The 26,217-nt window shown below is 36.2% G+C and overlaps 2 protein-coding genes across 3 annotated transcripts; both read left to right on the top strand.

Annotated features, from left to right (window-relative positions):
- Positions 1–372: 372 nt before the first annotated feature.
- Positions 373–1,341, top strand: LOC101642954 (olfactory receptor 6C68-like). Its single transcript, XM_004700849.3, has one exon. The coding sequence runs from the start codon at positions 412–414 to the stop codon at positions 1,339–1,341; it is 930 nt and encodes a 309-aa protein (XP_004700906.1). The 5' UTR covers positions 373–411.
- A 10,913-nt stretch (positions 1,342–12,254) lies between these two features.
- LOC101642650 (olfactory receptor 6C2-like) lies at positions 12,255–17,605 on the top strand. 2 transcript variants are annotated; one of them, XM_004700848.4, is made up of 2 exons: positions 12,255–12,370; positions 15,605–17,605. In XM_004700848.4, exon 2 carries the CDS (start codon positions 15,654–15,656, stop codon positions 16,584–16,586), a length of 933 nt encoding a protein of 310 aa, XP_004700905.1. In that variant the 5' UTR covers positions 12,255–12,370; positions 15,605–15,653; the 3' UTR covers positions 16,587–17,605. The 2 variants fall into 2 exon arrangements, with proteins under 2 accessions (XP_004700905.1, XP_045147638.1); XM_045291703.1 differs by lacking the exon at positions 12,255–12,370 and having other exon boundaries at positions 15,637–15,716; positions 15,884–17,605.
- Positions 17,606–26,217: the final 8,612 nt, after the last annotated feature.

The following is a 26,217-nucleotide window of genomic DNA, read 5'->3' as shown; positions in this document are numbered from 1 at the left end:
GGCATTCCAACTAGTAGCCCATAAATTCAAATATTGGCATTGGTAATTCTTTTTTAATGACATGTATAAAAATAGAAACAAATATTAGGCAGATCATTCTAAGAGTTAATCATTTTTGTGATATTTTATTTTAGGTATATGACAGTTGATGTGTAAGATAATACATGGATTGGAATGTAAACTGTGTATCTTACCCTATGTTGTTCTTAAGAAGGTTTAAATCCAGATTTCAAATCTACATGTCAAAAGAGTTGAAAGCATGGAACTTCAAAAAATTATCCAAGATGGACTCAAGTAAATACATATAAAATATATTGCCTGACTTTTACAACCAACACCAATCAGAATAAAATTATCCCCATTGTGTCTCTCAATTTTACACGCACATTAAGCAGAAGTTGGGAATCAGGGATGAGAAACCATACGGCCATAACCACATTCATCCTCCTGGGACTGACAGAAGACCCACAACTGAAGATTCTGATTTTTATATTTCTACTTATCAGCTACATGTTGAGCATAACTGGAAATCTGGCCATCATCATTCTCACATTAGTGGATTCCCACCTTCAAACTGCCATGTATTTTTTCCTCCAAAATTTCTCCTTCTTGGAAATCTCATTCACCTCTGCCTGCATTCCAAGGTTCCTATACAGCTTATCAACAGGTGACAGGACCATTACCTATGATGCTTGTGTAAGCCAACTGTTTTTTGCAGACCTGTTTATAATAACAGAATTTTTCCTCCTGGCAACCATGTCCTATGATCGATATGTAGCCATCTGCAAACCCCTGCACTACATGACCATCATGAGCCACAAGGTCTGCCAAAGGTTTATCATAGGCTGCTGGATGATTACTTTGCTTCTTATATTCCCACCTCTCACCCTGGTACTTGATCTGGAATTCTGTGATTCGAACGTCGTTGACCACTTTATCTGTGATACCAATCCTATCCTGAAGATCACGTGCACAGATTCAGCCTTCATAGAGCGGATGGTGCTTATCTGCTCTGCATTGATCTTACTCGTCACGCTCCTGTGCGTGGTCTTGTCCTACACATATATCATGAGAACAATTCTAAGAATCCCCTCTGCTCAACAAAGGAAAAAGGCCTTTGCCACCTGCTCTTCCCACTTCGTTGTGGTTTCCATCACCTATGGCAGCTGCATCTTTATCTATATCAAACCTTCAGCAAAGGATGAAATGGCTATCAATAAGGGAGTATCAGTACTAACTACTTCCATTTCCCCCATGTTAAACCCATTTATTTATACTCTGAGGAACAAGCAAGTCAAACAAGCCTTTAATGACTTAGTCAAAAGAATTCTTTTACTCTGAAACCATTAAGAGAACAATGACATCAGGGTCACAAAGTATATTTTCTTAAGTTTCCATCCTATTTGGTGTCTTTAAATTTTGCTTCCTTGAGTGAAATCTTTTTGGTTGCCTGGGAAGCTAGATAAACAGTCAACCGTTGAAGAAGTTTTTCCCCTTGAATTTTTATTTCTATATCTTGATCATGAAATAATGATTTCATAAGGCATTTTATAATAATGTATCTATTAATCCCCTTCCTTTGGGTGTATACCTTCCTCATCCTGGACTGGTTACAGAAAACACATCCACTTAGTTAATTATGGTTTGAGGCAATTAACACAAACATGACAGAAGTATTGGGGAGACAGTTTGATCAACACAACAGACTAAATCAGCAAAAACTGAGTTAAATTTAATTATTCTGTGTTAGTTAAAAGGCTTTCTGTATTTCTCCTTTACAATGTTCATTTAATACTACTAACAATGTACACTAATACTGGGTGATGATTTTTTAAAAAGTACCAAAATAATATTTTTAATTCATCTATGAACAAGAGGAAAAAAGGGTTCTTTTTGACTATCCTGTTATATTTTTGTATTATTTCTGAATGAAATAATAAGAAAGCAATCCAACATTATATTGGTAATCTACATTGCAAAAAGCCTACAAAATAAAGCTACAAGTTATTTTATGAACATAACTGTGACTTGGGAAATAAAAGTTTAGAGATGTAAACTCTAATTTGGAACCAGTTTCAGAGACTAAGAATATCTTAACTCTGAGTTAGCCTGTTTTGTTTATCAAGCCTATCTTGTTTATTTTCATACATGTTCTCCAGATGACTTCAGGGACTGTCTTCTAGAAGTGAAATGGAGCAAGATTTATATCATAGATTAGAATATAAACAATATACATTATGTATAAATATATGTAAGTATATATAAATATATGCTCATGTATATTTAAAAATACATTTAAGTCTATTTTAATATATATTTATACACAAGTATATAAATCTATGTTTAGATATATATTTGAGTATACTTTAATATATAAACATATACTTACATATTTAAGTATATTTTATGTAAGCTAACATACTTAATATATATATACATAATATAATATATTTATAGGAATATATATAAACACAATTGTATTATAAACAAAATATAAAGAAAAATGTTAAAGGTAATACACTTGATGCATTTACATTAATAATTAGTCTCAATAATAAATGAAATGATTATCACAATTGAATAATATATGATAACATTGCTATAAATATTTGAAAATAAAAATACCAATCTACAAAACTTCAGATCAAGTAGAAAAAGAAAAAAGGAGTGAAAGCAAGATAAGAAGTAAAAGAAAAATTAGCTGTGTAACCAGAGATCTTCAATTTCATTAAATTAATTTGCTCCTGAAATGAATCTATAGGCACTTTCCTTAGTGCTACTTTTCAGTTCTCCTGTGCCATAACCTTTAAATATTATTCCATTAACATATTGGAAGACCTGCCATGGATTCACAAAATAATACAGGGCTAGCTAGTAAGAGGGGCTCTCCAAAATAATGCTACAAAGCAAGACAAAAAATGTAAGTGGCCAAAGTTCAGACAGACAAAAGCTTTTGAACAGGCGCCCTCCGCTAGTTATGGGAAAATGTAGAATTGTAAAAATTACTTTATTTGACTCTCTGGTTGTACCATCCCCTATGATACTGACTCAAATGCAAATGCTTAAATCCAGAAACCTTTTACACGCATGCATGCATGCACACACACAGAGATCTATTGAGGTGCTGTGGAGTCCGTTCCAGCTCCCAGGAATCCTGCATCAATCGAGAAACCCAGTGCTGAGTCCTGTGCTCTCCTCACAACTGGTGTTATATTTGAGAGCCAATGATTGCAGCCCCTGTGTCAGTTCATCTTGTTGACGGTCACTACACACACACACACACACACACACACACACACACACGGACTGGAGTGTTCTGGTTCTGATGTCAGGTCTTCACTGATACCACTTTGAGTGACTCTTTTGATACCACTGATGTTTTAAAGTCTTTGACCAAATGTTTAAGATCATCATCTGCACTCATCTGTCCACCCTCCAGGAGCACAGCTTGGTTCCACACTAACATGGCATCAGTAATACTAGTCTTCTGACCATAAATGACTGCTAGTTGATATTAGCTTATCACTTACCAACATTATGTGAGGGGAGCCCTAGTGGCACAGTGGTTACATGCTGAGCTGCTCACCACAAGGTAGCAGTTCAAAACCACTAGCCGCTCGGGGGGAGAAAGACCAGGCTTTCTATTCCTGTTGAGAGGTAGAGTCTTGAAAGCTCACAGGGGCAGTTCGACCCTGCCCTCTGAGGTCTCTATGAGCCAGAAGCCACTCCATAGCAGTAAGCATGGAATATAACACTATGTGATTTCTGGGGGGAAATGAGATATAAATGTAAAAGAGAAGCACAAATATTGGCTCCATAACTTTTCTCAACTTGTCACAGGAGGATTCTCTTCCCAAGTGCAAATCACCTACAGAATTGCTTTGGCCTCATAGTATTTTAATCATAACATGGATGCATTTCTCTCACACACCACTTACATAGGCATTTTGTGTAGGCAGACCTCTACTGCCTTTAAAGATGTCAGTCAATAATCATAGATGCTCATTCAAGATGCCCTCTTTGTCAAGTGCCAGGGGGAAAATGTTCAACTTCATGAATAAGTGATTTAAGAACTGAAAAAAGGGGTCTTTTAATCTCCAACTACCTTTTTCAACTGAAAAGAAATAAGAATACATAAGCTAGTAATTAAATGTCTTATTTGGACTGACTGGCAGATATTTATACTCCTCAGAGAACACCACATTACTGGTGCTAGTTAGATAGTTGTTGTATTGTTGTGTTGTGTTTTTCCAAAACAGAAGACTGATTAGCAGCTATGTTAAAGAAGATTCATTACTCCTTCAGCCCCACTACTGGGTTTATTCACTGAGAACACCCTTTTATCAACAACATAAATGATAATTAAATATTAGGATATTGCCAGATGCAATACAGTGGACTCAATCAACTAAATCTGTAAAAAGATCTCATGTTGTTGTTGTTGTTTAAGTACCATCGAGTCGTGTCTGCTCCATAGCAACCCTATGCTCAACAAAATGAAACACTACACAGCCCCGAGACCGTAGAAATGCTAAATGTCATCATTAAAATCAAGGTCAGTAGCCAACTGTGGAACAAGTTATTGATTATTTACATGCAAATTTAGAATTTAAAGTTCATCTCAAGAACACACTTGATACACTGGACAGTAATGATAGAAGCTCCAACAAATTGTGGGGTGACATACATCACCCCTGTACAAAAAGTAACTCAAGATGTATCAGAGGCATAAATGTAAATCCCAGAAATATAAAGATCATTAACGAAAAAATAGACAATAACTTAAGGGTATTCTACAGCAGAAACACTATCAAACCTTATGATGGAAACACACAGTAGATGACAAAATAGATAACCATGTGTCTTTAAGATATTTATTTAAAGATTAGAAAGAGAACTCATGAACGGGGGGAATCTTTGACAGCACAACAGACAAGAGACTAAACTCAAAAAATCTACAAAAAACTGCAACACCTCACTAAGAAAAACATTTTAAAATATGCAAAGGACATGGACAGTTCACTGAAACAACCTACAAATGGTTAACAAACATATGAGGAAATGTTCAAGATCATTAGCCATCCCGAAGATGCAAAGCAAAGCAACAAAGACATACCACCCTATACTGGCATTAAAAACAAAGTTTAAAAAGAAAGAAAGAACAAATGCTGAAGATTAAAAAAAACATAACAATAAGAAGATAAGGGAAATTCTTCAGCATTATAAAGGTCATGCGCGCATAATCAAGAGTCAGTATCTCACTGAATAGAAAGATATTAATAGCCCTCCCCCTCAGACAGGAAGCAGACAGGGTTGCTCTTTACAGCCCCTTTATTTGACATAGTCTTAGAAGTCTTAGCCAGAGCTATAAAACATCAAAAAGATATTAAAGTCATCCAGATTTGGAAATAAAAAACAAAACTCTTGTTACTGGCAGACAATATGATCATATGGAGAGAAAACTCCAAAGACTCAAAGACAAAATTTCTGGAACTAATTGAAAAATTTGGCAACATAAATGGCTATAAGATCAGCATAAAAATAAGCTGGATAATTACATATTAAAGAATAGTTCTCCAAAAAGTAAATTAAGAGAATAATACCATTTACAATAACCATCAAAAAAAGAAAATACTTAGAAATTAATCTAACAAGAGAAACAAAAGACTTATACAAAGAAAACCTTCTTTGTATAGAAGGTTTTCTATACAACTTAAACACTTCTACAAGAAAACAAATGCCAATATTACCAAAAATACTCTATAAAAGCAATGCAATTCTGATGCAAGTCTTTAAAGAATTCTTTAAAGAAATGGGAAAACAGAGCACCAAAATTCATATGAAAAGGAAAGAAACCCAGGATAAACAAATTACGCCTAAAAACTAAAAAGCCAAACTTATTATATAGACACAGTAATCAAAACAGCTTGGTGTTGGGAAAATGATAAACATGTACACCAATGGATTAATGTAGATGATTTAGAAATACGACTAAGCATCAACATACACTTGATTTTTTTTATAAAGTACATAAATATATTAAATGAGAAGCTAGTCTTTTCAATAAATGATGCTGGAAAAATTGGATCCAAACCTGCAAAAAATTGAAATAGTCTCATCCCTCATATCATATGCATAAACAGATTCAAAGTGGATGTAAAACCCAGAGTTATAATCAATGAAAAAACAGAGACAAATTTAAGGGTCCTAACACAAGACATAAATAAACTACCAAATATAATAAAAAATAACACAATGGCACAATGCAGAAGAGAAATCGAGGACTTGGACCTCAAAAAATTACAGTGTTTAGTACATAAAAAGACTTCATCAAAAAACTTAATCAGAAGAGTAAAAAGAGAATTCACAAATTTGGAAAAATATTTGGCAATGATATGTCAGTTAAAGGAACAATTTTTAAAATTTAGAAAACTGCAATACTTATTCAGAAAAACAAATAATTCTATCAAAAAATGAAAAATGGACACAAGACATAAACAGACAATTTACTACAGGTTACATCGAGGAGTTCAACAATCTATGAAGAAATGCTATAACAGAGCACAAATTAAATAACAATGGTATGCCACCTTAAACCAATATTCTTAGAAAATATTAAAATAAAGCAGAAAATAACAAATACTGGAGAGGATATGGAGTGGGACATTTATTCATTGCTGGTGGGATTGTAGAATTACACAGCTACTATGGAAAACAGTATGAGGCGTTCTTAAACAAATGCAAATAGAAATATCATATGACCCTGCAATCTCTCTACTTGGAATGTATCCCAAAGAAATAAAGCAAAAAACCAAACAGATATATGCACACCCATGTTTGTCACAGCAATTATTATGATAGCAAAAAGATGGAAACAACTAAACATCCCATCTGTGGATGAAACAAAATACCAACTATGGTGAAAAGTCTGCGCAATTTACAAGTTAAATGAAGACAGTGAAAGAACACAAGAAACGGGGACAACTTTGGGAAACGCTATGACACACTCAGTTTTTCAAGAACAGGAAGAACAACTAAAAGCATCCGTGTGGTCACAAAGGTAGCTGTGGATCCACCTATGTGTACAGGAAGGCATGTGTGAGTGCATCTGTGTGCATGCACAGGTGGATCTGGTGTTAGGTGCTGTTGAGCGGGTTCTGAGTCCTAGCAACTCTGTACAACAGAATGGAACACCCCCAGTCCTGGGCCCGCCTCTCAACTATTCTTAAGTTTGAGCCCACTGTTCCAGCCACTACGTGGATCCATCTCATTGTAGGTTTTCCAATATTTCGCTGCCCCTTCACTTTACCAAGCCTAATGTCCTCCAAGAACTGGCCTCTCTTGATAGCCTGTCCAAAGTACGTGAGACAAAGCTTTGCCATCTTTGGCCTTAAGGAGCATTCTAGCTGTACTTCCTCTGAGACTGATTTCTTTGTTGTTGTTGTTGTTGTTGTTGTTGTTGTTGGGTTTGGAGGGTGGGTGGGGAGAAGTCCATGGCATGGACTTTCAATATTCTTTACCAGCACTATGATTCACATGCACCAATTCTCTAGCTCTCCTTATTCAATGTTCAACTTCCATATCTATATAAGCTATGAGGCCATTGAAAATACTATGATGCGCCAGGCACACCTTAGTCCTCAAAGTAACATGTTGCTTTTCAACACTTTAAAGAGGTCTTGTGAACACATTTAGCCAATTTAATACATCATTTATTTCTTGACTGCTACTTCTGTGAGCATTGACTGTGAATCCAAACAAGACAAAATCCTTGACAACTTCAATAATTTCTCCATTTATCGTGATGTTGCTTTGTGGGGAACAGAGAATGGGAAGAGAGTGCGTATGGATGAATCCTTTAATATTGTATATTAAGTCTAGCAGGCTGGGTTTCTGGGGTGACAAGCACATGGTTTATTGCTCTCTAGCCAGCAGCTTTAACTATGGGAAGAGACATGTGCTATTGCTCTTAGGCTCTGAAGACAGGCACTTGCCCTTTTTTTGCCCCCCAGCACTGGTGTTAGATTGCTCCTCCAATATACTTAGGGACCTCTAGAGTTAGGGGACAGCTCACTTTGTTAGGTTATGTGGTTACCTGTTATTAGGGGGCTTGCATGTCCCCTGGAGTATATAAACCTCTGTTGTAAATATATTCACTCTCTCTGCGTGGACCTGGCTCCTGAAGACAAGACTGAAAGTGAGCCCTTTCATGCCTTGTCTTGTCTGATGTCTCTTTAATTTACTCTTCAATTATACATCCACCCCTTGGGCCCATTCAGTTGTGGGGGCTGGTTCCCCACATTACCTACAGGTCCAGATGTGAAGATTTTTGCTCTGTTTACATTAGGTTGTAATCCATATTGAAGGCTACAATCCTTGACCTTCATCAGCAAGCACGGTTGGTGCCAGCTGCATATTGAAGGCTACTAATAAGCCTTCTTCCCAAACTGATGCTGTGTTCTTCTTTATATTGTTCTTCCAAAACTGATGCTGTGTTCTTCTTTATATTGTTCTTCCAAAACTGATGCTGTGTTCTTCTTTATATTCTTTGGCTTCTCGTATTTATTTGACCAGCCTACAGATTGAATAGTATGGTGAGAGGATACAACCTGCCACGCACCATTCTTGAAGGAGCCATGAAAGGAGGACCTTGTCTCCTGTCATGTATCTGTCTAGGACAGTGCACAAACGTCTGTCCTAGCTGGTTCTCCTAAACTGCTTCCTTATTTCCCTGGCAGCTTGGCTTGCCCACGAGCGCAGGATGTCCTTCAAGTGCAGACAGTAAGGAATTTGGGGAACAGCTGCATACAGTGTTCCCTGGGAGCAGTAAACAAGAGCAGTACGCCCTGAGATACAGAACTCTGTCAAGGCTATGAGAAATTCAAGCGTGGGAATAGTGAACTTATCTGGGAACACTGCCAGTATTTAGTAGATTAAAAAAAAGGCTGTGATCCATCAGGACTGCAGTTTTGTACCATCTCTGTCTGTGACTGTTTTGTGCTGCAGTCCTGGTGTGTGTGTGTGTGTGTGTGTGTGTGTGTGTGTGTGTGTGTGTGTGCTGTTTGGTTCTTTGTTCATTTTCCCTACTTGGAAACCATGGCAATTCTTAATGTAAACTATGCCGTATTCCCTTGTTTTGTTCACATTACTGCCTCTTGATCCATGTGTTGCTCTACTTGAGTACAATGAAGTGTTCTGGAATTCCCATTGTTCTCAAGGCTATTCATAGTTTGTTAGAATCCAAATAGATAAATGCCTTTGAATAGTAAATTGAACACAAGTAAACATCTCTTTGGTGATAGGGGTATAAAATTAACAAGAGATGTAATAATTCAAATAATTGAAAGTTTTGCAATAGTTGTGTTATTAGAATAGCACATATGACATCAGGTATTCAGTATATTTTGTATAAAACAGGAAAAAACAAAAGGCTATAACACTAATGAAATTAAATAAACTGAATTTTGTTCTTTTCTCAGCATTAGATACCTATATTTGCTCTTAAATGATCATATACCAAACTAAATGTATCACAAAATAATTATTTTTTAAATCAACATACAATTAAAATAAGTTAATAATTTTAATTTTATTTACCCTTAATTAATTTTTCTTATTAATACATGCCATATTTTTCAACCAACAAGGGTGGTTTGATAGCTATTAATAAATGTTAATGATTAACCACTTTTTATGACTCCTTCCTTTTAAAAATAATATTATAATAAAATTTTGACAAAAATATTGACTATACTCTTCAAATAGTATTGTACTAATACAACTCTGTTATAATTTTATTAATAATAAGCACTAGCATTTATTAATAATAAGCACTAGGTTGAGATAAAGGAAAATGTATAAAAATGTTCAAGTGTAAATTGCTGTTACTTGAAACACTAATAAAATTTGCTTTGCATGTGATCCATAATCTGTAAAGAGCAATGGTATTGAATATGAAATAAAAACTTAAAATATTTATTGCACTTGTGCTATTATTAATTGCTTGTCACACAATTCAGAAAAAATCTAAATTAGATTTCATATAAGTTTGTCTTCAAGCCTTTAAGACCCCAGATGCTGTATCTTTTGATAGCCGGGAACGATCAGCTTTCTTCACCACATTTGCTTATACACACGTTTGTCTTCAGTGATCATGTTGGGAAGGGGGATATCACGGAATGACCATTTAGCTGAGCAAAGTGCTCTTGTGTTAAGGGAATGCACCCGAGGAAGCCCAATGTCCACATGCTACCCTACTACTAAGCCCATAAATATATGCACATAGGTCTATTTCCCCCATAATCATAAATGTATTTACATATGTGCATGTCTGTATTTAGGCCTCTATGTATATCCTTTGCTATGATTATGATCTCCATCTACAGAAATAAACAGCAGGCCTACAACAGTAAAAGTTAATTTTAAAAGAAATAATGCAATATTTTTTTCACTTAAAGGAAGATTTGAGTCTACAGATCAGAAGGACCTGGCAAACCTATATTAAAGAGAATACACACGTTCTTTTTGTTTGTTTGTTTTTTGTTTTAATATGACTATAAAACAATGCAAATACTTCTAAGGTGATACTCTATATAATTATAAAACCATTTGAATAATCTGAATTATTTATTCATTTTTAATCTGGAGATTACAATGTAATCTGGAGAATACACGATGAAATAAAGTATGTTAAATTACCCAGCATGCCTACAGGGGGTAAGAGACAAATATCTTCACACTGCCTAATGTAGAGAGAAAATACAAATATTTTCTGTTCAATTTTTTTCACATCGGAGGCGATAGATTCTGACTCATTGTGACTTTTGACAAGGTTTCGGAGGCCATAAATCTATACAGGAGGAGGCAGCCACACTCTCTCCCAAGGACCAGCTTGTGGACTTGAACAGCCCAATGCAGCGACACCACGACTCTCTCTCTTTTTTTTTTTTTTTTAACCATAGACTCAATATTGTAGCTTAAGGCTTAAATTCTCACTTAAGTTCATTTAGTTTCAAAAATGCTGATCACGTTCTTCCTTCTGTGATTTTCCAATCTATTTCCAATCTTAGAACATTTATTACTATAATTTATCTTGTTTTATGAAGCCACCCTTTGGAGTTTTTGTGTAGTCTGCACTGAATTTTATTTCTTTTCATTTTTTAAACATGTTGAGTGTTAAGGGAGTGTTAATCTAAGGTTACTTCAGATTTCTTATATTTATTGAATTTACTCCCCTAAAACTTTACCTCATGATCCCCTAATTTTCTCAACATTGTGGTTTAACGGATCCTATGAGTAGCCCTGGGTGGTTGAAGCACTGCTCTGCTAAACAAATGGCCAACAGTTCAGTCCCACCACCAGTTTCCCATGGAGAGAAGACCCACTATCTGCTTTCATGAAGACCCTAGCCTAGGAAACCCTATGAGAAAGTCATATCTTGTCTTCAAGGATAGTAAGATCCATGCATATTTTGAGCAAGACATAACAGTAATTAACTAATACATGAATTCTAATTTGTTCTAACTTCATAGGTCCAGTAAATGATCCATATGATCGATAGAAAAACAAGTAGTAAAATGAATTCATTTTCATTGTCACTGAAATAAGACATTTAGACTAATTAAGATATCTGAGAACAACTGCCTTGACTGGAAATATAAATATGCCCTGTAAGGCAACCAGCACAGCCTAGACTACTTTTCTCCTAAATTCAAACTAAGAAACCAATAGACATTGCAAAGAAAAGGCAATGAGAATCAGATTGTGACTTGATATTCTCCCTTTTTCTGTGCTACAACTGATGTTATTACTGTTGCATTTCTTGTCTCTGTGGACACAACTCCCCGAAGGTGCAGCTTAAACATTTTATCTTTCTTTTATTTATTTATTTAGTTCCAAAGTTAATTCCACTTCATTAGCGGTTGAATACAGTCACCAAGGACATTTTTGTTTATTCATTCAAATGTTCCCTGGGTACTTGAGCAGATAAAACTAAAAAACACACGCCATCTCTATCAATTAAAATGTAATATAATTCTTTTCTGAGAGATATCAGACAATCATCATTGGTCTTTATCTATTTTTGAGCCACAGAATATAGAGAAACAGCATTTTCTACATTGACGAGATAGCAAGCAGACTCAACTTTAGGCCTGGTGAGAATAAGAACAGAGCGGTGCTATTCTCTGTGCCATTTGGACTGCAGTGACCTGGCATACCACCTTTCATTTGCAGCCATTTATACCAGGAAGAACACAAGAGGTTTAAATTAAGCCAAACTTAAAGACCACTCCTGGCACCCAGTGTGTCCCATGCCCAAGGAAGAACTTTGGGTTAAACTGCCTAAAACATTATGAATAACCACCAGAAAGTAAGTATAAAAACTTGGATATAACATTTGAATATTATATAAAGAAAATTACTTTAAAATAGAAAACAAAACAAGTGACCTGTGGTTACCGTGGGTAAAGGAAGAAGGGTTTTTGCTCAGGGGCATTGAGCTTAGGTCCATGGTGGTGGAATTATTTGGAAAAGGATATCAATAATGGTTGCACAACACGAAGAGTATAATCGATGGTCCTGAGTTATACATGTAGAAGATGTTGAATTGGAGAATGTTTTGTTGTGTATATTTTTGCCATAATTTTCTAATTATATGCATCACAATGGGTACACAGAAGAAGAAAGTGGTCTGAATTTGATTGTGGTGATGACAGTACAATGCTTCTTGATAAGATGGAATTATTGAAGTATGAAGTGCCAATAAAACTGCTTAAAAAAATAATAAAGAGGAGCAAAAGAATGAGGAACATATTCTAAAACTGATTGTGGTGATGATTGCACAACTCTTCTTGATACCATTGAACATTTGAATTGCATTATATCTGAATCATAAGACAATAAAACTGTTTAAAAGGTAAATTTTAAAAAGCTTGCACTACCCTGTGGCTGGGTTTGGGAGCTGAAATGACGGAAGTCGTGTGAAAGCAGCCTCTAGGGAAAGGCAGCTAGCAAGAATCTCTCTGCTACAAAGTCTGGATCCAAGACACTCCTTCACGCTTAGGGAGATTTTGAAATTAATCTTCGAATTTTTACTTTGTTCTACATAATGCAGCATTTGAAAGACCACTATGTACACAGCTGGAAAAGAATATTTCTCCCTTATTCACAAAATTCTAAAAAGAAGAGTTAGAAAGACAACAAACTGGTATTTTATAGTTTAAGCACTTGGATAAAAATGAACTTATACTGAAACTTTCCATTCTATTTTCAGCTCCTCCCTAAGTTTCCTTGCCCCTAAAACAATTGATATGAACAAAAGTCACCCTAATTAGGTTAGATTACATTGTTGGATCTGCATCCTCTGGAGTTGATTATCCTTTTACTGATTAGTTTAGTCAAATAACTCACATGTTTAATTAGGACGTGTTTGCTATGAATTAAAAACATTATATGACCAGGGAAATATAATGATGTAATGATGATGATGATTTTAGTAAAATATGCTATTTAAAAATAGGCAATAAATCTTAGAATGAAATGTATCTTACTTATGATAAAAGTCTAAAAGAAACAATTAGATATTTGTTGGGAATACCATTTAGTAAAGATATATATTAAATAATATTCAAACATAATCAATTCCTAAAGATTTTAGAGAAACAAGTTTATTGAGATATGGAAGTATTCATTGCTAAATATTTCCTAAAAGATTAATTTGACAATAATTACCAAAAGTCTTTTGCATCTATATTTCTTTTGGATTTGTTCTCAATGTGGAATTAATATGAAGTGTAAATAGATTTAAATGCAAAGGTGTTCACTGAAAAATTGTTATAGAAGAATTAAAGAAACTTAAAAGCTGAATATTAGAATGCTAAGTTTTATAATTTTCTCCTCTCCTTGTATGTAATGAGAATGAATGAGCAAATAAAATTGTTTTTGAAGAATATTTTGTGGGGTAAGGAACACAGTAGAAGTAATTAAAATGAAGTGTAAAGTAAGAAAAGTCCATAACAAATTTTGTTTACCATATAATATTTATTTTGTAAAGCATAAATTTTTAAATATGTATAATTTTAGAGAAACACATACAATAAGTTGTTAATAAATCTACACTGCTGGTGATGTGATTATAAAAGTAAAACAATTATGCTACATAGCATATCAATCCAGCATACTTTACCAAGTATGATGTCTTTCTCCAGGGACTGATCCCACCTGATAACATTTTCCAAAGACATGATATGAACTCCCAATATCCTTGATTCTAGTAACCTTCCAGCTGCACTTCCTGCAAGACAGCGTTGTTCCTTCTTCTGGCCGTCCAGCCTTCTTTCAGTATTCTTCCCCAGCACCGCGATTCAAATGTACCAATTCTCTAGTCTTCACTATTCACTTTTGCTGAGTTGGTCAAATCATCAACCTTTTGGTTAGCGATGAAATGTAAACCATTCGTACCACCCAGCAACCTGATATCAATCTTAGCTTTGCTAAATATTAATGCCTAATAATAACTTTTATGTGGGGTAATAAATACAGAATCAGAGTCTAGCCTTCTTCCAGAATGCTGAAGAACAGAGAAATGTCCTGAATGTACAAAGAGTAGTAACAATTCTAAGGTCAAGGTGAACCTTTAAAGAAAGGATTCATGGCGAAAATATTTTTACCCAAATGAAATTCTCCCTGCTTTTTCCTACTTAAGGATACAGATTTCATGTTAGGAAGGGGGCTTTCAGGTAACCTCAGAAGGCATTGTGAACATTAATAGGTATAAATTACAAGTCCCCAACAAGAATCATAGAAGTTTACCAACAATAATCATAGAAGTTTAAAGCAGGATTTTGCTTTCTCTGAAAGGTCATAGAACATCCCATTCACTGGAAAAACATGGGCTTCATGGGATATCAGGCATCAGATGGATATTGAAACAGGAATTCAGAAGCAGAAACAAAGCAGAGGCATAGGAGGAACACAGAATTGAATATTTCAACATATTATTGTAAAGGAACCATAAATAAGAAATTCTGTAAGAGTCGTGGCTCAGAGGGTCTCATGGTAATTCTGGAATGCTGGCACAGGTCAGGCAAACAGTAAAGGTTACTAGGATACAGATTAGGTTAAGCAGGAAATAAGGGTTTGAGGGAGTAAGGATTGCAAAACATGGAAAATACTACTGCCAAGGAACGGGTGGCATTACATTATCATAATTTATGAGAATAACTTGATGCACTGTCCTTACAAATGTCTACTTGAAATATTTATACAGAATTTCTTCATTTTTTACCAACATTTATGGAGCCCCTTTAGGAATTCCATGATGACTCCCTTATTCTCAGCGCCTGTGAGGCTTTTTCCTGTGTTCTTTCTACCTACAGATTGGTCCTGTAACTAGGGATGAACTCAAACTTCAGATGGATATTTTTCATGAAGGCCATTCTGAAGAGCAGAGTAAAGTAGAGTGGAGGGAAATGAAGTGAGGCTCAACGATTCCCGTATCAACATTGCAAAAAATCAAGCAAAAGACATAAAAACGTACTTATATCCTGATTGAATTTTCTCCATATAACATATTAAAATATTTTTTCTATCCTCTATTCCTCAGCTACAAAGTTGATGAGTTAAAGAACAGACTCATTATATCAAAATCACGGATGAGAAATAATTCTGCAATAACATTCATCCTGCTGGGACTAACAGATGATCCACAGCTACAGGTTTTTCTTACGGTATTTCTGTTTCTCACCTACGTATTTACTGTTGCTGGAAATCTAACCATTATCCTTCTCACATTAATGGATCCTCACCTTAAAACCCCCATGTACTTTTTCCTTCGGAACTTTTCCATCTTAGAAATATTATTTACAACTGTCTGTGTTCCTAGATTCCTGTACAGCCTGACAACTGGAGACAAAACTGTGACCTATAATGCTTGTGTCATTCAATTATTTTTTGTCATCCTCATCGGAGCAACGGAATTCTTTCTTCTAACCGCCATGTCCTATGATCGCTATGTGGCCATTTGCAAACCCCTACACTACACCACCATTATGAATGACAGGGTGTGCACTATACTGGTTCTTTCCTGTTGGTTGGCTGGGTTAATTGTCATATTCCCACCAATTAGCCTAGGAATTCAGCTTGATTTCTGTAATTCCAATATCGTTGACCATTTTGGCTGTGATGCATCCCCTCTTCTGATGATTGTGTGCTCAGACACGCAATTTGTAGAACAAGTTGTTTTAACCATGGCTGTGCTGACCCTCATATTCACACTGGTGTGTGTAATTGTGTCCTACACATACATCATCAAGACTATTTTAAGACTTCCTTCTGCTCAACAAAGAAAAAAGGCTTTCTCTACTTGTTCTTCCCATGCGATTGTCATTTCCATCACCTATGGGAGTTGCATCTTCATCTATATCAAGCCAGCAAAGGAAGGAGTGGCACTTAATAAGGTGGTGTCATTGCTCAACACCTCATTTATCCCTTTGATGAACCCGTTCATTTACACACTACGAAATAAGCAAGTCAAACAGGCCTTTAAGGACTCAATTAAAAAGATGGCATTTTTCTCAGAGCATTAGGAGACTTTAAAATTAATACATATATTATACATAATATATACATATGGAATTGTTTCTTCATTTATTATATGTTCTAACTCAAATATAAATTGAAGTTTCATTAAGCTCTATTTTTCTATTACTCTTAAAAGCACAGAGTGACATGAGATTACTGTCTTATTTCAGGTAAACTTTCTTTCAAATGGCTCATTTTAAGTGGATATGAAAATAGATTTCTAGAAAGTCCACACAAGACCTCATTATCCTTATGATGGAAACACACAATAAAAAGGAACCAAGAAAATTTTGAGTTTTATTTCTGTCTATTCATTCATTTACAGTATTTTTTCCTTATGAAGTAGAATAAATCAAAGGGAATGATTCTTATTTTGTCAGTCTGTCCTAATCCTTTTCCTCAAACCCTATAGATGTCAATACATCTGTATACTTAAATATTTTGTAGTAGTCTACACCCATTTGTCTTAAATTTGAATGCCTGGAGTCAAAGTCTCTTCTTGTGTTTCAACATTTGTTGTACCTGGAGCCTCATGGTCCCACCAGTGCAAAACACATGGAACAGAAGATTTAGATCAGTGTTTTAATTGTTTTATTTTTAAATCAACAGTACATTTTCTAAAAATACAAATTTCTATTCAGTAGGTGTGGGGTAAGACTTGATACTCTGCTTTGTTAATAAGCTTCTGGATATGTTGTTGCAACTGATCTGATAACCACAATTTGAGTAACAAGGATTTAAAATAATGATCGGTAATATCAGGTATATTTAGATATTCAAATAGCCGGTTCTTGTCTCCATATTAGGTAATGGTGTTGGTGTCTAAGAATGCCTTGGAACAAATTAATACATTTAATAATCTCAAGAAAGTTAGCTATCTACTCTAGTTACCACAATGCAGTGCTCTACAGCAATATGAATTTATTTTTCCTTTCCCTAAATCATGTCATTCAGAGAAAGAAAAAAACTTGAGAGGTAAAACACAGAGCCATGAAATTCCAATAAATGTCAACTTGACATCAAAGACAATAAGCGTTGTGTGGTTATTAATCCTGATTTTATGTATCTTTAATTCATGAAGATCAAATTTACCAACAACAGTAAAAATATATGTACACCGCTTGTGTACTAAACAAAGAGGATATAGTACAGGCAGGGTTAAGCAATATACTGACAAAACGCTTCCACCTACATCTCCAAAAAAGTCATGATTTGAGATTTCCTCCATAATTCATGACATATTAATCTCCTATTTATATTTATCTCAGACTTCTAAATATTTCACATTAAGATTGTCTCTGCATTTATCCCTAGTTTCCTTCTATCCTGTCACCACTCTCATCTAACTTTTCTCATCTCAATTATAGTATCATTGTAAAATATTCTCATCAGTCCCTTTACACCTCACCTCTTCATCTGATGATCCCACAACATATCTAAAGAACTTTTTTCACAGAGCAAGCCTTTGGAAGGTTTGATAAGTTGTTTCCGTTGTTGAATGCAAACATGATTATCTGCTAGGTAAATCACCACCTATTTCACAATTTTCAAAAAGTTTTCTAAAAGGAGAAAGGTTAGGTCCTTCTAGTAAGTCTTAATTATCTAGGGGGAAAATATACAAGTTTTATAGCCTTGTAGTGGAAATGGAAATCAGAACCTACCACCTATCCAAAGTAATTTTACTTACTGCGTGCTCTCAGCAAACTTCTCTCCATGATGTTTTCCAATTTTGAAAAGAAAAATCCATATTCCTTATATCATGTCCCAATTCATAGCTCTGGAGATCACTCTTACCACAGTACTTCCAGATATAATCTTCTAAATCCAACTTTACCTCAGCATTTCCAGTTTTAATCAGTCATCACTGTTCTACCTTAATTACAAACTGCTGAGGAATATCCGCCTTCGGGTCCAGTTATCAGTTGGTTGGTGTGTCAAATTATCGTAAGGACTGTTTATTTTCCCCCTGTGTTTGATTTAATTTGGGTATTCTTACGGTTCATAAAAACAATAGAATTTATACCCTAATTAGATTACAAAGGTAAAATGCATTACTTCAGAAAGCCAATGAAAATCATTAAAACTCGACGTACAATCTAAATAGGCTTTCTTCAGTAACTCAAAATCACCTTTATCCTCTAATATTTATTAGAGTATTCATTAGAGTCGAAAAAATAATCTAACGGAGTGATAAATATAATAGATCATGCTTATCTACTAAAATATGTGTTGAACAGTTCGAGCTGGGGGTGGGGGGTTGGAAGTGGAAGGATCTAGGGAAGTGGACATCTGGATAGGGGCCCAGAACAGAACAGAGACTTGGACCAGCCCATTTAGAGGCTTAATGATCTGAAGTGTTTGTCTGCAATCACCTGTCTACAAGGTCTGCGTATGCATTTGGGGCCTGAGATGATGAAGAGTGGAGTGTAAGTAGGCTCAAATTAAATCACGCACAAAAGAAAGGAAGCTGAAGAAGAAACAGACCAAGGAGTGTACGAAACCACCATAGGCATATTCTAAATTTTATATCAATAGACAAAGATCTAGAAGCATAAAATAAAATTGCCAACCATCTTCTGTTTAAACCAGAATATGATTGAAAATATATCCTCTAGGATTGGTATCAAAGCCCCACTTATGAACACCTGGTTTACAGAAGGCTATGCATGACAGTGGAAGCCCAAAATCCATGTTCATTGTCCTTACATTCTCTCCAGGGAATCCCCTCTGTTCATACTTGAGGGGTGTGAATAGCCCTGTTATCAGACAGTGAGCATCGTAAAGTTGATTATGGTAGATGTAGTTAGGGTAAAATGTAATACCTTATGGTTCGTGCTCCCTTTTGACCCTTTTAAAAGTTGTTTCAATTTTAAAAGAAAAAGAGGAGGGAAAATACACAGGGATGAGTCCCCTCTGACCAGAGACCAGAGATGTGAATAGTCTTGCTATCATGCAGACTACATTAGAAAGTATATTGTACAGATAGGGTAAAGTTAAAGTTTAACATCTTATCATTTTGATCTCCCATTCGACTCATTTTAAAGTTGTTCTAGTTTTTAATATTTTCTGCTTTCTTTTCCATTGAGATACTTCAGGCAAAGTGACCAACTAGGTATATGGACCAAAATTTTTCCGGGTAAAAAGTTCTCTTTCCTGCATCCCTTCAGGACTATCCCTACAGCTGCTTACTTTCAGTAGTTTCATTGTTTCATCTATACAATCTTTAAACAAGGACTGATCTTTTAAAAGCAATTAGTCAAAAGCAATTCCAATTAGCCATAGGAATTAATCTATATTAATAAGAGTATATGAGGGGGTACCCACCCCAAAATAAGGGAACATTTTTTTCAAAGCTATGTATTCCTTTTTAAAATTTTTTTAACAAAACAACCATATCACCTTCATGCACTTACATTTCTCAACTCTGTGATTCCATTCTTGGAAACAGTTTTTCTAATTCATCTCTTTGGATGACAGATGCACCGCCCTCATTTTGTTCTTCACCTCTTCTGTGTTGTCAAATCACTGCCCTTTCATGTCGCCCTTCATTCACAGAAACCAAAACAAAAATAAATCACATGGAGCAAGGTCAGAGCAAAAGAGGCATGTTGTTTTCTGCCCAACTGGAGCAATGAGATGGCTGCATGATTAGGTGTGTTGTCATGGTGGCAAAACCAGTACCCTGTCTGCCACAAATCAGGCCTTTTCTGTGACATACTGTTACACCATCTTTTCAGACCCTCTATATAGAAAGATTGATCAACAGTCTGGCCTGGTGGGACACATTCCAGATGCACCAACCCCTTCGCAACAACAACAAAATTAGCATCGTCGATCTTAGATTTCACTTAACAAGCTTTAGCGGGGCAAAGTGAGATGGCGTCTTCCACTGCTTGTTGATGTTTCCTTTCAGGGTCGTAATTAGCACCATGTCTTGCCCCCAGTAACGACCTTAGGAGAAAAGTCTGAGTGGCTCAGAGCTGTTCTTTCTAAGCGAGGCATGTTTCCATTCGATGCTCCTTCTCTGATCAGCCAGAACCCGAGGCACGAATTCTGCAGCGACCCTTCTCATCCCCAAATCTTCTGTCAAAATTCACTGACCAGAGCTCCAACTAGTCCAGACAACTCCCCCATGTTTTCAACGGTCTCTTGTTGGTATTTGAGCACAAGTGCACAAATTTTGCCAACGTTTTCATCTGTTTGGGAAGTTGATGGAGTCCACAAAGAGGCCTGTCATCAACATTTCACCTTTTTGAAATGAGAAAACACGCATACACTTGAGTTTTCCCATAGTGCCATCCTTGTAAGCTGTATTCAACATCACAACAGTTTCTTTTCCCAAGCAGGAATCAAAATTTTACAGCCACACTCTTTTCTCTCAAATTGGCCATCACAAGAAAATAGGTTTGAACACTGCTTTTATGAAAAAATTCACTGTGACCAGAGAGAATCTTCCCAGGTGATGTCACTGTGTGTGCTAGCTCAGAGTGAGTTGCTGGATGCTCACCTAGGTGTCAAAATGCATGCTATGAATGCTGCGCCCAGCAGAGCTTTTTCCTGATTTTATTTTTTGGAGTACCCACTTGTAGGTTGAAAGACTGAAAGAAACAAAGCAGAAGTTTGAGAAAGGAGAATTTGAAGCACTTACTTGTGCAGCTTATTTGTGTCTTAACACCTATCTCAAAACAAGGCTAAACCCATATATACTATTACCTCTAAATGATGGAGTGCTTCTATGAACATCCAACCTTCTGTACTAGTAAGTCAGAACACAAATGTACAATATGTCCACAGGGTAACAAGCAAGTCCCAGAGAAGTCCCACCAAGATGAGAGAAGTCCCACACCATAAAGGCTCCAACAACAGAAGGAAAGAAATCATGACGAGAGAAGAAAGAAATGAACAGGAAAACCAAAAACAATAGGAAAACCCCAACAAAACAAGAAATGGATTGTTTGACAAGATCAACAAAAATTGGCAAACTTAACAAAGGAAAGAGAAGAGAAACATGCAAATATCTGGAAGTTGACATGAGAAGGGTTACATGAAAACAGATGCAGATGAAATAAAAAGGACAATACCACAGTACTACCAAAGACTGTAATCCAATAAATTGGATAGTCTAGAAGAAATGGGACCATACCTAGATATGCATCATCTATACAAATTAACACAGACAGATGCAGAAAACCTGAGCAGACACAAGGAAAAAAATAGAGAAGGTCATCAAGAAACTTCCAACCATGAAAAACCCAAGACAAGATGGCTTCACAGTGGAATTTTACCAAGTGTTCAAGGAAGAGCTGTCACCAATTCCACACCAACGATTCCAAAGTACAAAAAGGCACAGCGCACTCCCAAGCTCATTGAATGCAGTGAGCATAACCCTGATGCCAAAACCAGGCAAAGACCCCACAAACACAGAAAACTACAGACAACACTCCTCATGAACACACATGCAAAAATTCTCAGCGAAATTCTGTGCAATAGAATCTGAACGCATATTTTTTTAATGGGATTCAAACCAGGGATACAAGGATGGTTCAACATGCAATCAATGTAGTTTACCACATAAACAATACAGAGAACAACGTGATCATATCACTAGTTTTAGAAAAAGCATCTGGCAATATATAATCCTCATGCTAATAAAAACAATTAATAAAATGGAAATAAAAGGGAAATTATTTAACATATTAAAGGCCACATACAAAAATCAAATAACCAACATCACACTCAATGGGGAAAAACTGAAAATATTTCCCCTGAAAACTAGAACTAGACAAGGGTGTCCCTTATCACCATGATTATTCAACATCCTACTGGAAGTTTTAGACAACAAAATGAAATCAAAGCAATACAAATGAGCAAAGAAGTGAAATTTTAACTATTTGCAGATGATAGGATTTTATATGTCACCCATCTTTTGATCTCTTGATTGCTGCTTTTGTGAGCTTTGATTGTGGATCCAAGCAAGGAAAACCCCTTGACAACTTTAACGCTTTCTCCATTGGTGCAGTTGTGAGGATTTGAGTCTTCCTTACACTGAATCATAATCCATACTGAAGGTTTCAATTATTAGTTTTCATCAGCAAGTATTTCAATTCATCCTCACTCTCAGTAAGCAAACTTGTATCATCTGCATAGCACGGGTTAATAAGCCTTCCACCAGTTCTGATACTACATTCTTCTTCATATCATCTAGATGTGCTGATTACTTGCTCAGCATTCAGGTTGAATAAATATGCTAAGAGGATACAACCTGACACGCACCATTGCTGAATTATAAACCATGCAGTATTCCCTTACTCGGTTCGCACAACTACCTCTCGAGCCACATCTAAGCTCCATGTGAGCACAATAAAGTGCTCGGGAATTTCCATTCCTTCTACCCGAGGGGACCATCTCGGCACTTTCTCGAATAATTGTTCTGCTTTTACCCATTAAGCCTTCAGTATCTTAAAATGTTTAGAAATAATTTTTCAGTGGCTACTTCCTCTGGAGTGGACAGGCAAATCCTTCTTCGGAGTCTATTCTTAGTGTGGAAGATCCGCTGAACTTGTTCCCTTCGGGTGACCTTTCTGGCATTTGAAACACCAGTAACATAGCTTCCAGCATCAACAGTAATATACAAGTCATCATAGTATGGCAAACTAATAGATGATTGGTTTAATTAACCAACTGAACTAGTACTGATAAATCATTAAGTATAAAAAAAGACTTGACTAATCTTCAAATGTAATCAGAATAAAAATTTATTTTAACCCAAAATCAGGAATTTTCTAGATTTTTCATAGAACATTAATAATATTCAGAGTAATGAACCATGTCTCAATAAATGTTAAAGTGATTCAAGTGGTACAATATTTCTGACTAAATTAAATAAAATGTTAAATCAATGACATTAAAATTTCTGATAAACATTTGAAATTAGAAGTCAATATCCAAAATTGTGAGTTGTAGGTATAGCAGTATTTATATTTAAATGTGTGCCTCTCTAACAATAATAGTGATTAAAATAGTTATAGGATGGATGGCTGTGTATGAATAGCCTAGTGTGTGCTCAAAGAAAAGGCTAAATGGAAACACTGGTTTTAAAATGTAAGTGAAATCAGAAAGCATTTCTGGCACCTATGAAGAAATTATTTAGAGGATAACAGTTAAATCACTTAAATGTGCAATAAAAACAAGTCTCTTATAAAACAGTAAATGAACTCTTAGCAAAAGAAAGTGACTCTGAGATACAGAAAATGTTAGATCTCTTGTGGGAGAGATATACCTCGGTCCTTGGCTTCGCAGGAGAGAGAATTCACTTTGAAGCCTAGGTTATGATCCAAGTGAGTTTTATGAAAGTTAAAAGAAGTTTCAGGTTTGCACAAGCACCCTCAGGGCCCCTCATCTCTGTACAGCCTGCCTAGAATCTGCTCAATAAAAGTCACATGGTGGGCTCCGTCTGGGATCCGGTCTTTTAATTCCTGCGCAGGAAGGTGTGGTTGATGACGCTGGTCTACCCCATTGGCTGAATTGAATTCACTTGGCCCAGACGGGCAAATCCAGGTGCAAAGCCCACCTAGGTGTACCACCCCTTCCTGGCTGGAAGCTCAAACCTCTGAGCATGCGTAATGAATGCCTCAGTACCTATGCTAAACTACCTAACAGAAACATTTGCATAGACACAAATGAAACTGAAAAGTTTGGCAAGAGATGTAGAATTCAGCTTCCACAGGGGGAAAAAAACACATTTCCATTATGCACTGAATCCAGACAGAGGGCTAGAGGGTATAAGAACCAGTTGGATTCGGTTCAACTATATAAAACAAAAAATGCCTAAAAACAGTGGTTTAAATTCATTTTTCTTCACAAGTAAAGGTCAGAACATATCTATCAGGAATTCAGAGTTATTCTTGGGCTATGATCCATGAGGTCTGCAGTTTGAAACCAACAGCCACTCTGAGGGAGAAAGGCAGGACTTTCTACTCCGGTTAACAGTTAAAGTCTCACATTTGAAGCCATGGAAGCCCGCAGAGTATAGTATCCATTGGCTATATAATCCCTAGCCAACACCCAGCTCCGTCCCCTGGTGGCTCTGAAAATAAATAGCCCCAGCTAGTTGGAGAGAACTCTAGTACCCGAAAACCAAGGAGATGTGGGAATCCATAGCTCTGAGGGTTCCAAGGGGATAGTAGAAATGTTCCTATTTTGTTTAGAAAAAGGAAACACAAAACTCCTCACTCAGCCAGAGAAAATGGAACCTGGCTTTTCTGGGTTTCTGGGCAGCTTTCCTGCTACAGGCAAGATCACCCTCTGATCGGAACCCCCTCTTCCCTGGGGCATCCATTACAATATTCCACTTACACCCTAGGACCTCACCTAAGAAGTGAATAGATCTGAGTCTTGCAGAACTATCCACTGTCATAAGCACAATAACAGAAAGACTGCATTCTCCCTACGTAATACACAGGGTGAATAAGGGACTCTGGAAGATTCATTATACTCCTCCCTTACACCAACTAGGATAACCCCATGAGCCTGTTCCCTCCAACTCAGCAACACACACTCTCCTTTAACTTAACAGTTAAAATCACTTCTCCCATAACCCTCTTTTCCAACTTATTACTATACCTAAGGGAAGGCTTACTATTAGTAATGCCACCACTTTAAACCTACTCCTTAGCAACTAAACCCTAATCATCCTACTCATTCATCTAACACTCCCTCCTCATCTACACGCAATACATTTTCCAGCACCTATCTGATCCTCCCCTAATTTAAAGAGCCAACCTCTCTGCCCCTTATACACCCCAGAAGATTACACTCACCCATGATGTGATGCGAGCAACAGCCAACACCAGCAGCTACTATAAAAAAATCTAGAGAAACAAAACTCAATTATGGAATATGAACCAAACTCAATGGTTTACACATAAGAAGAGTCCTTGAACAGCCTGTGAAAGAATGTTTGAGAATATTGTTGAATATTCCATACAGGAAATTAGGGGATGAATCCTGAAAAAATAATGAAAAAACAGAGATACTAGAACCTTCACACCAAAGGAAGTCCAGGAGTTACAGAATAACATAGCGGAAATAGATTCGAAAGTGAACGATCTCAACAATAGAATGGAAGAAATGGAAAATCGAATCAGGATCTCGAAGATAACCAAGCAGAATTCAGCAGACAAGAGAAAAGTCAAGCAAAGAAGCAAAAGAATCTGAAGAAACCCTGAAGATGATGTGGGAAAATGAAGCAAAACAATACTCGAATTAACAGGGTCCCTTAACTGGAAGAAACAAATAAGATTAAAGTTAAAATATTAAGAGGATTCTTAGAAGAAAATGTCCCCAATATCACAAAAGTGGAGATGATAACCATTTAGAAAGCAGAGAGAACAACAATTAGATTAAACTCCCCTCCAAAAAAACACATCAAGACGTATACTAGTCAAATGATCTAATTTCAAGGAAAAGCAGAGAATCATGGGAACCGTTAGAGAGAAAAAAAGCAGTCACATATAAAGGTAGTCAGATAAGAAAGAGCTGTGACCTCCCCACAGAGACTGTGCAGGGAAGAAGAAATGAGAGCAAACGTGCTCCGAAAGTTGAAAGACAAAAATCGCAATCCAAGAATTCCTCATC

This window comes from Echinops telfairi, unplaced genomic scaffold (genome assembly GCF_000313985.2).
Source record: "Echinops telfairi isolate 266 unplaced genomic scaffold, ASM31398v2 ScPeMD7_2;HRSCAF=8, whole genome shotgun sequence".
Taxonomy (NCBI): Eukaryota; Metazoa; Chordata; class Mammalia; order Afrosoricida; family Tenrecidae; genus Echinops; species Echinops telfairi.
This window is presented reverse-complemented; position numbering and strand designations above follow the sequence as displayed.

Bases quoted from the DNA above. Each gene is read 5' to 3' on its own strand.
- LOC101642650 (XM_004700848.4), top strand. From the start codon at position 15,654: ATGAGAAATAATTCTGCAATAACATTCATCCTGCTGGGACTAACAGAT.
- LOC101642954 (XM_004700849.3), top strand. From the start codon at position 412: ATGAGAAACCATACGGCCATAACCACATTCATCCTCCTGGGACTGACA.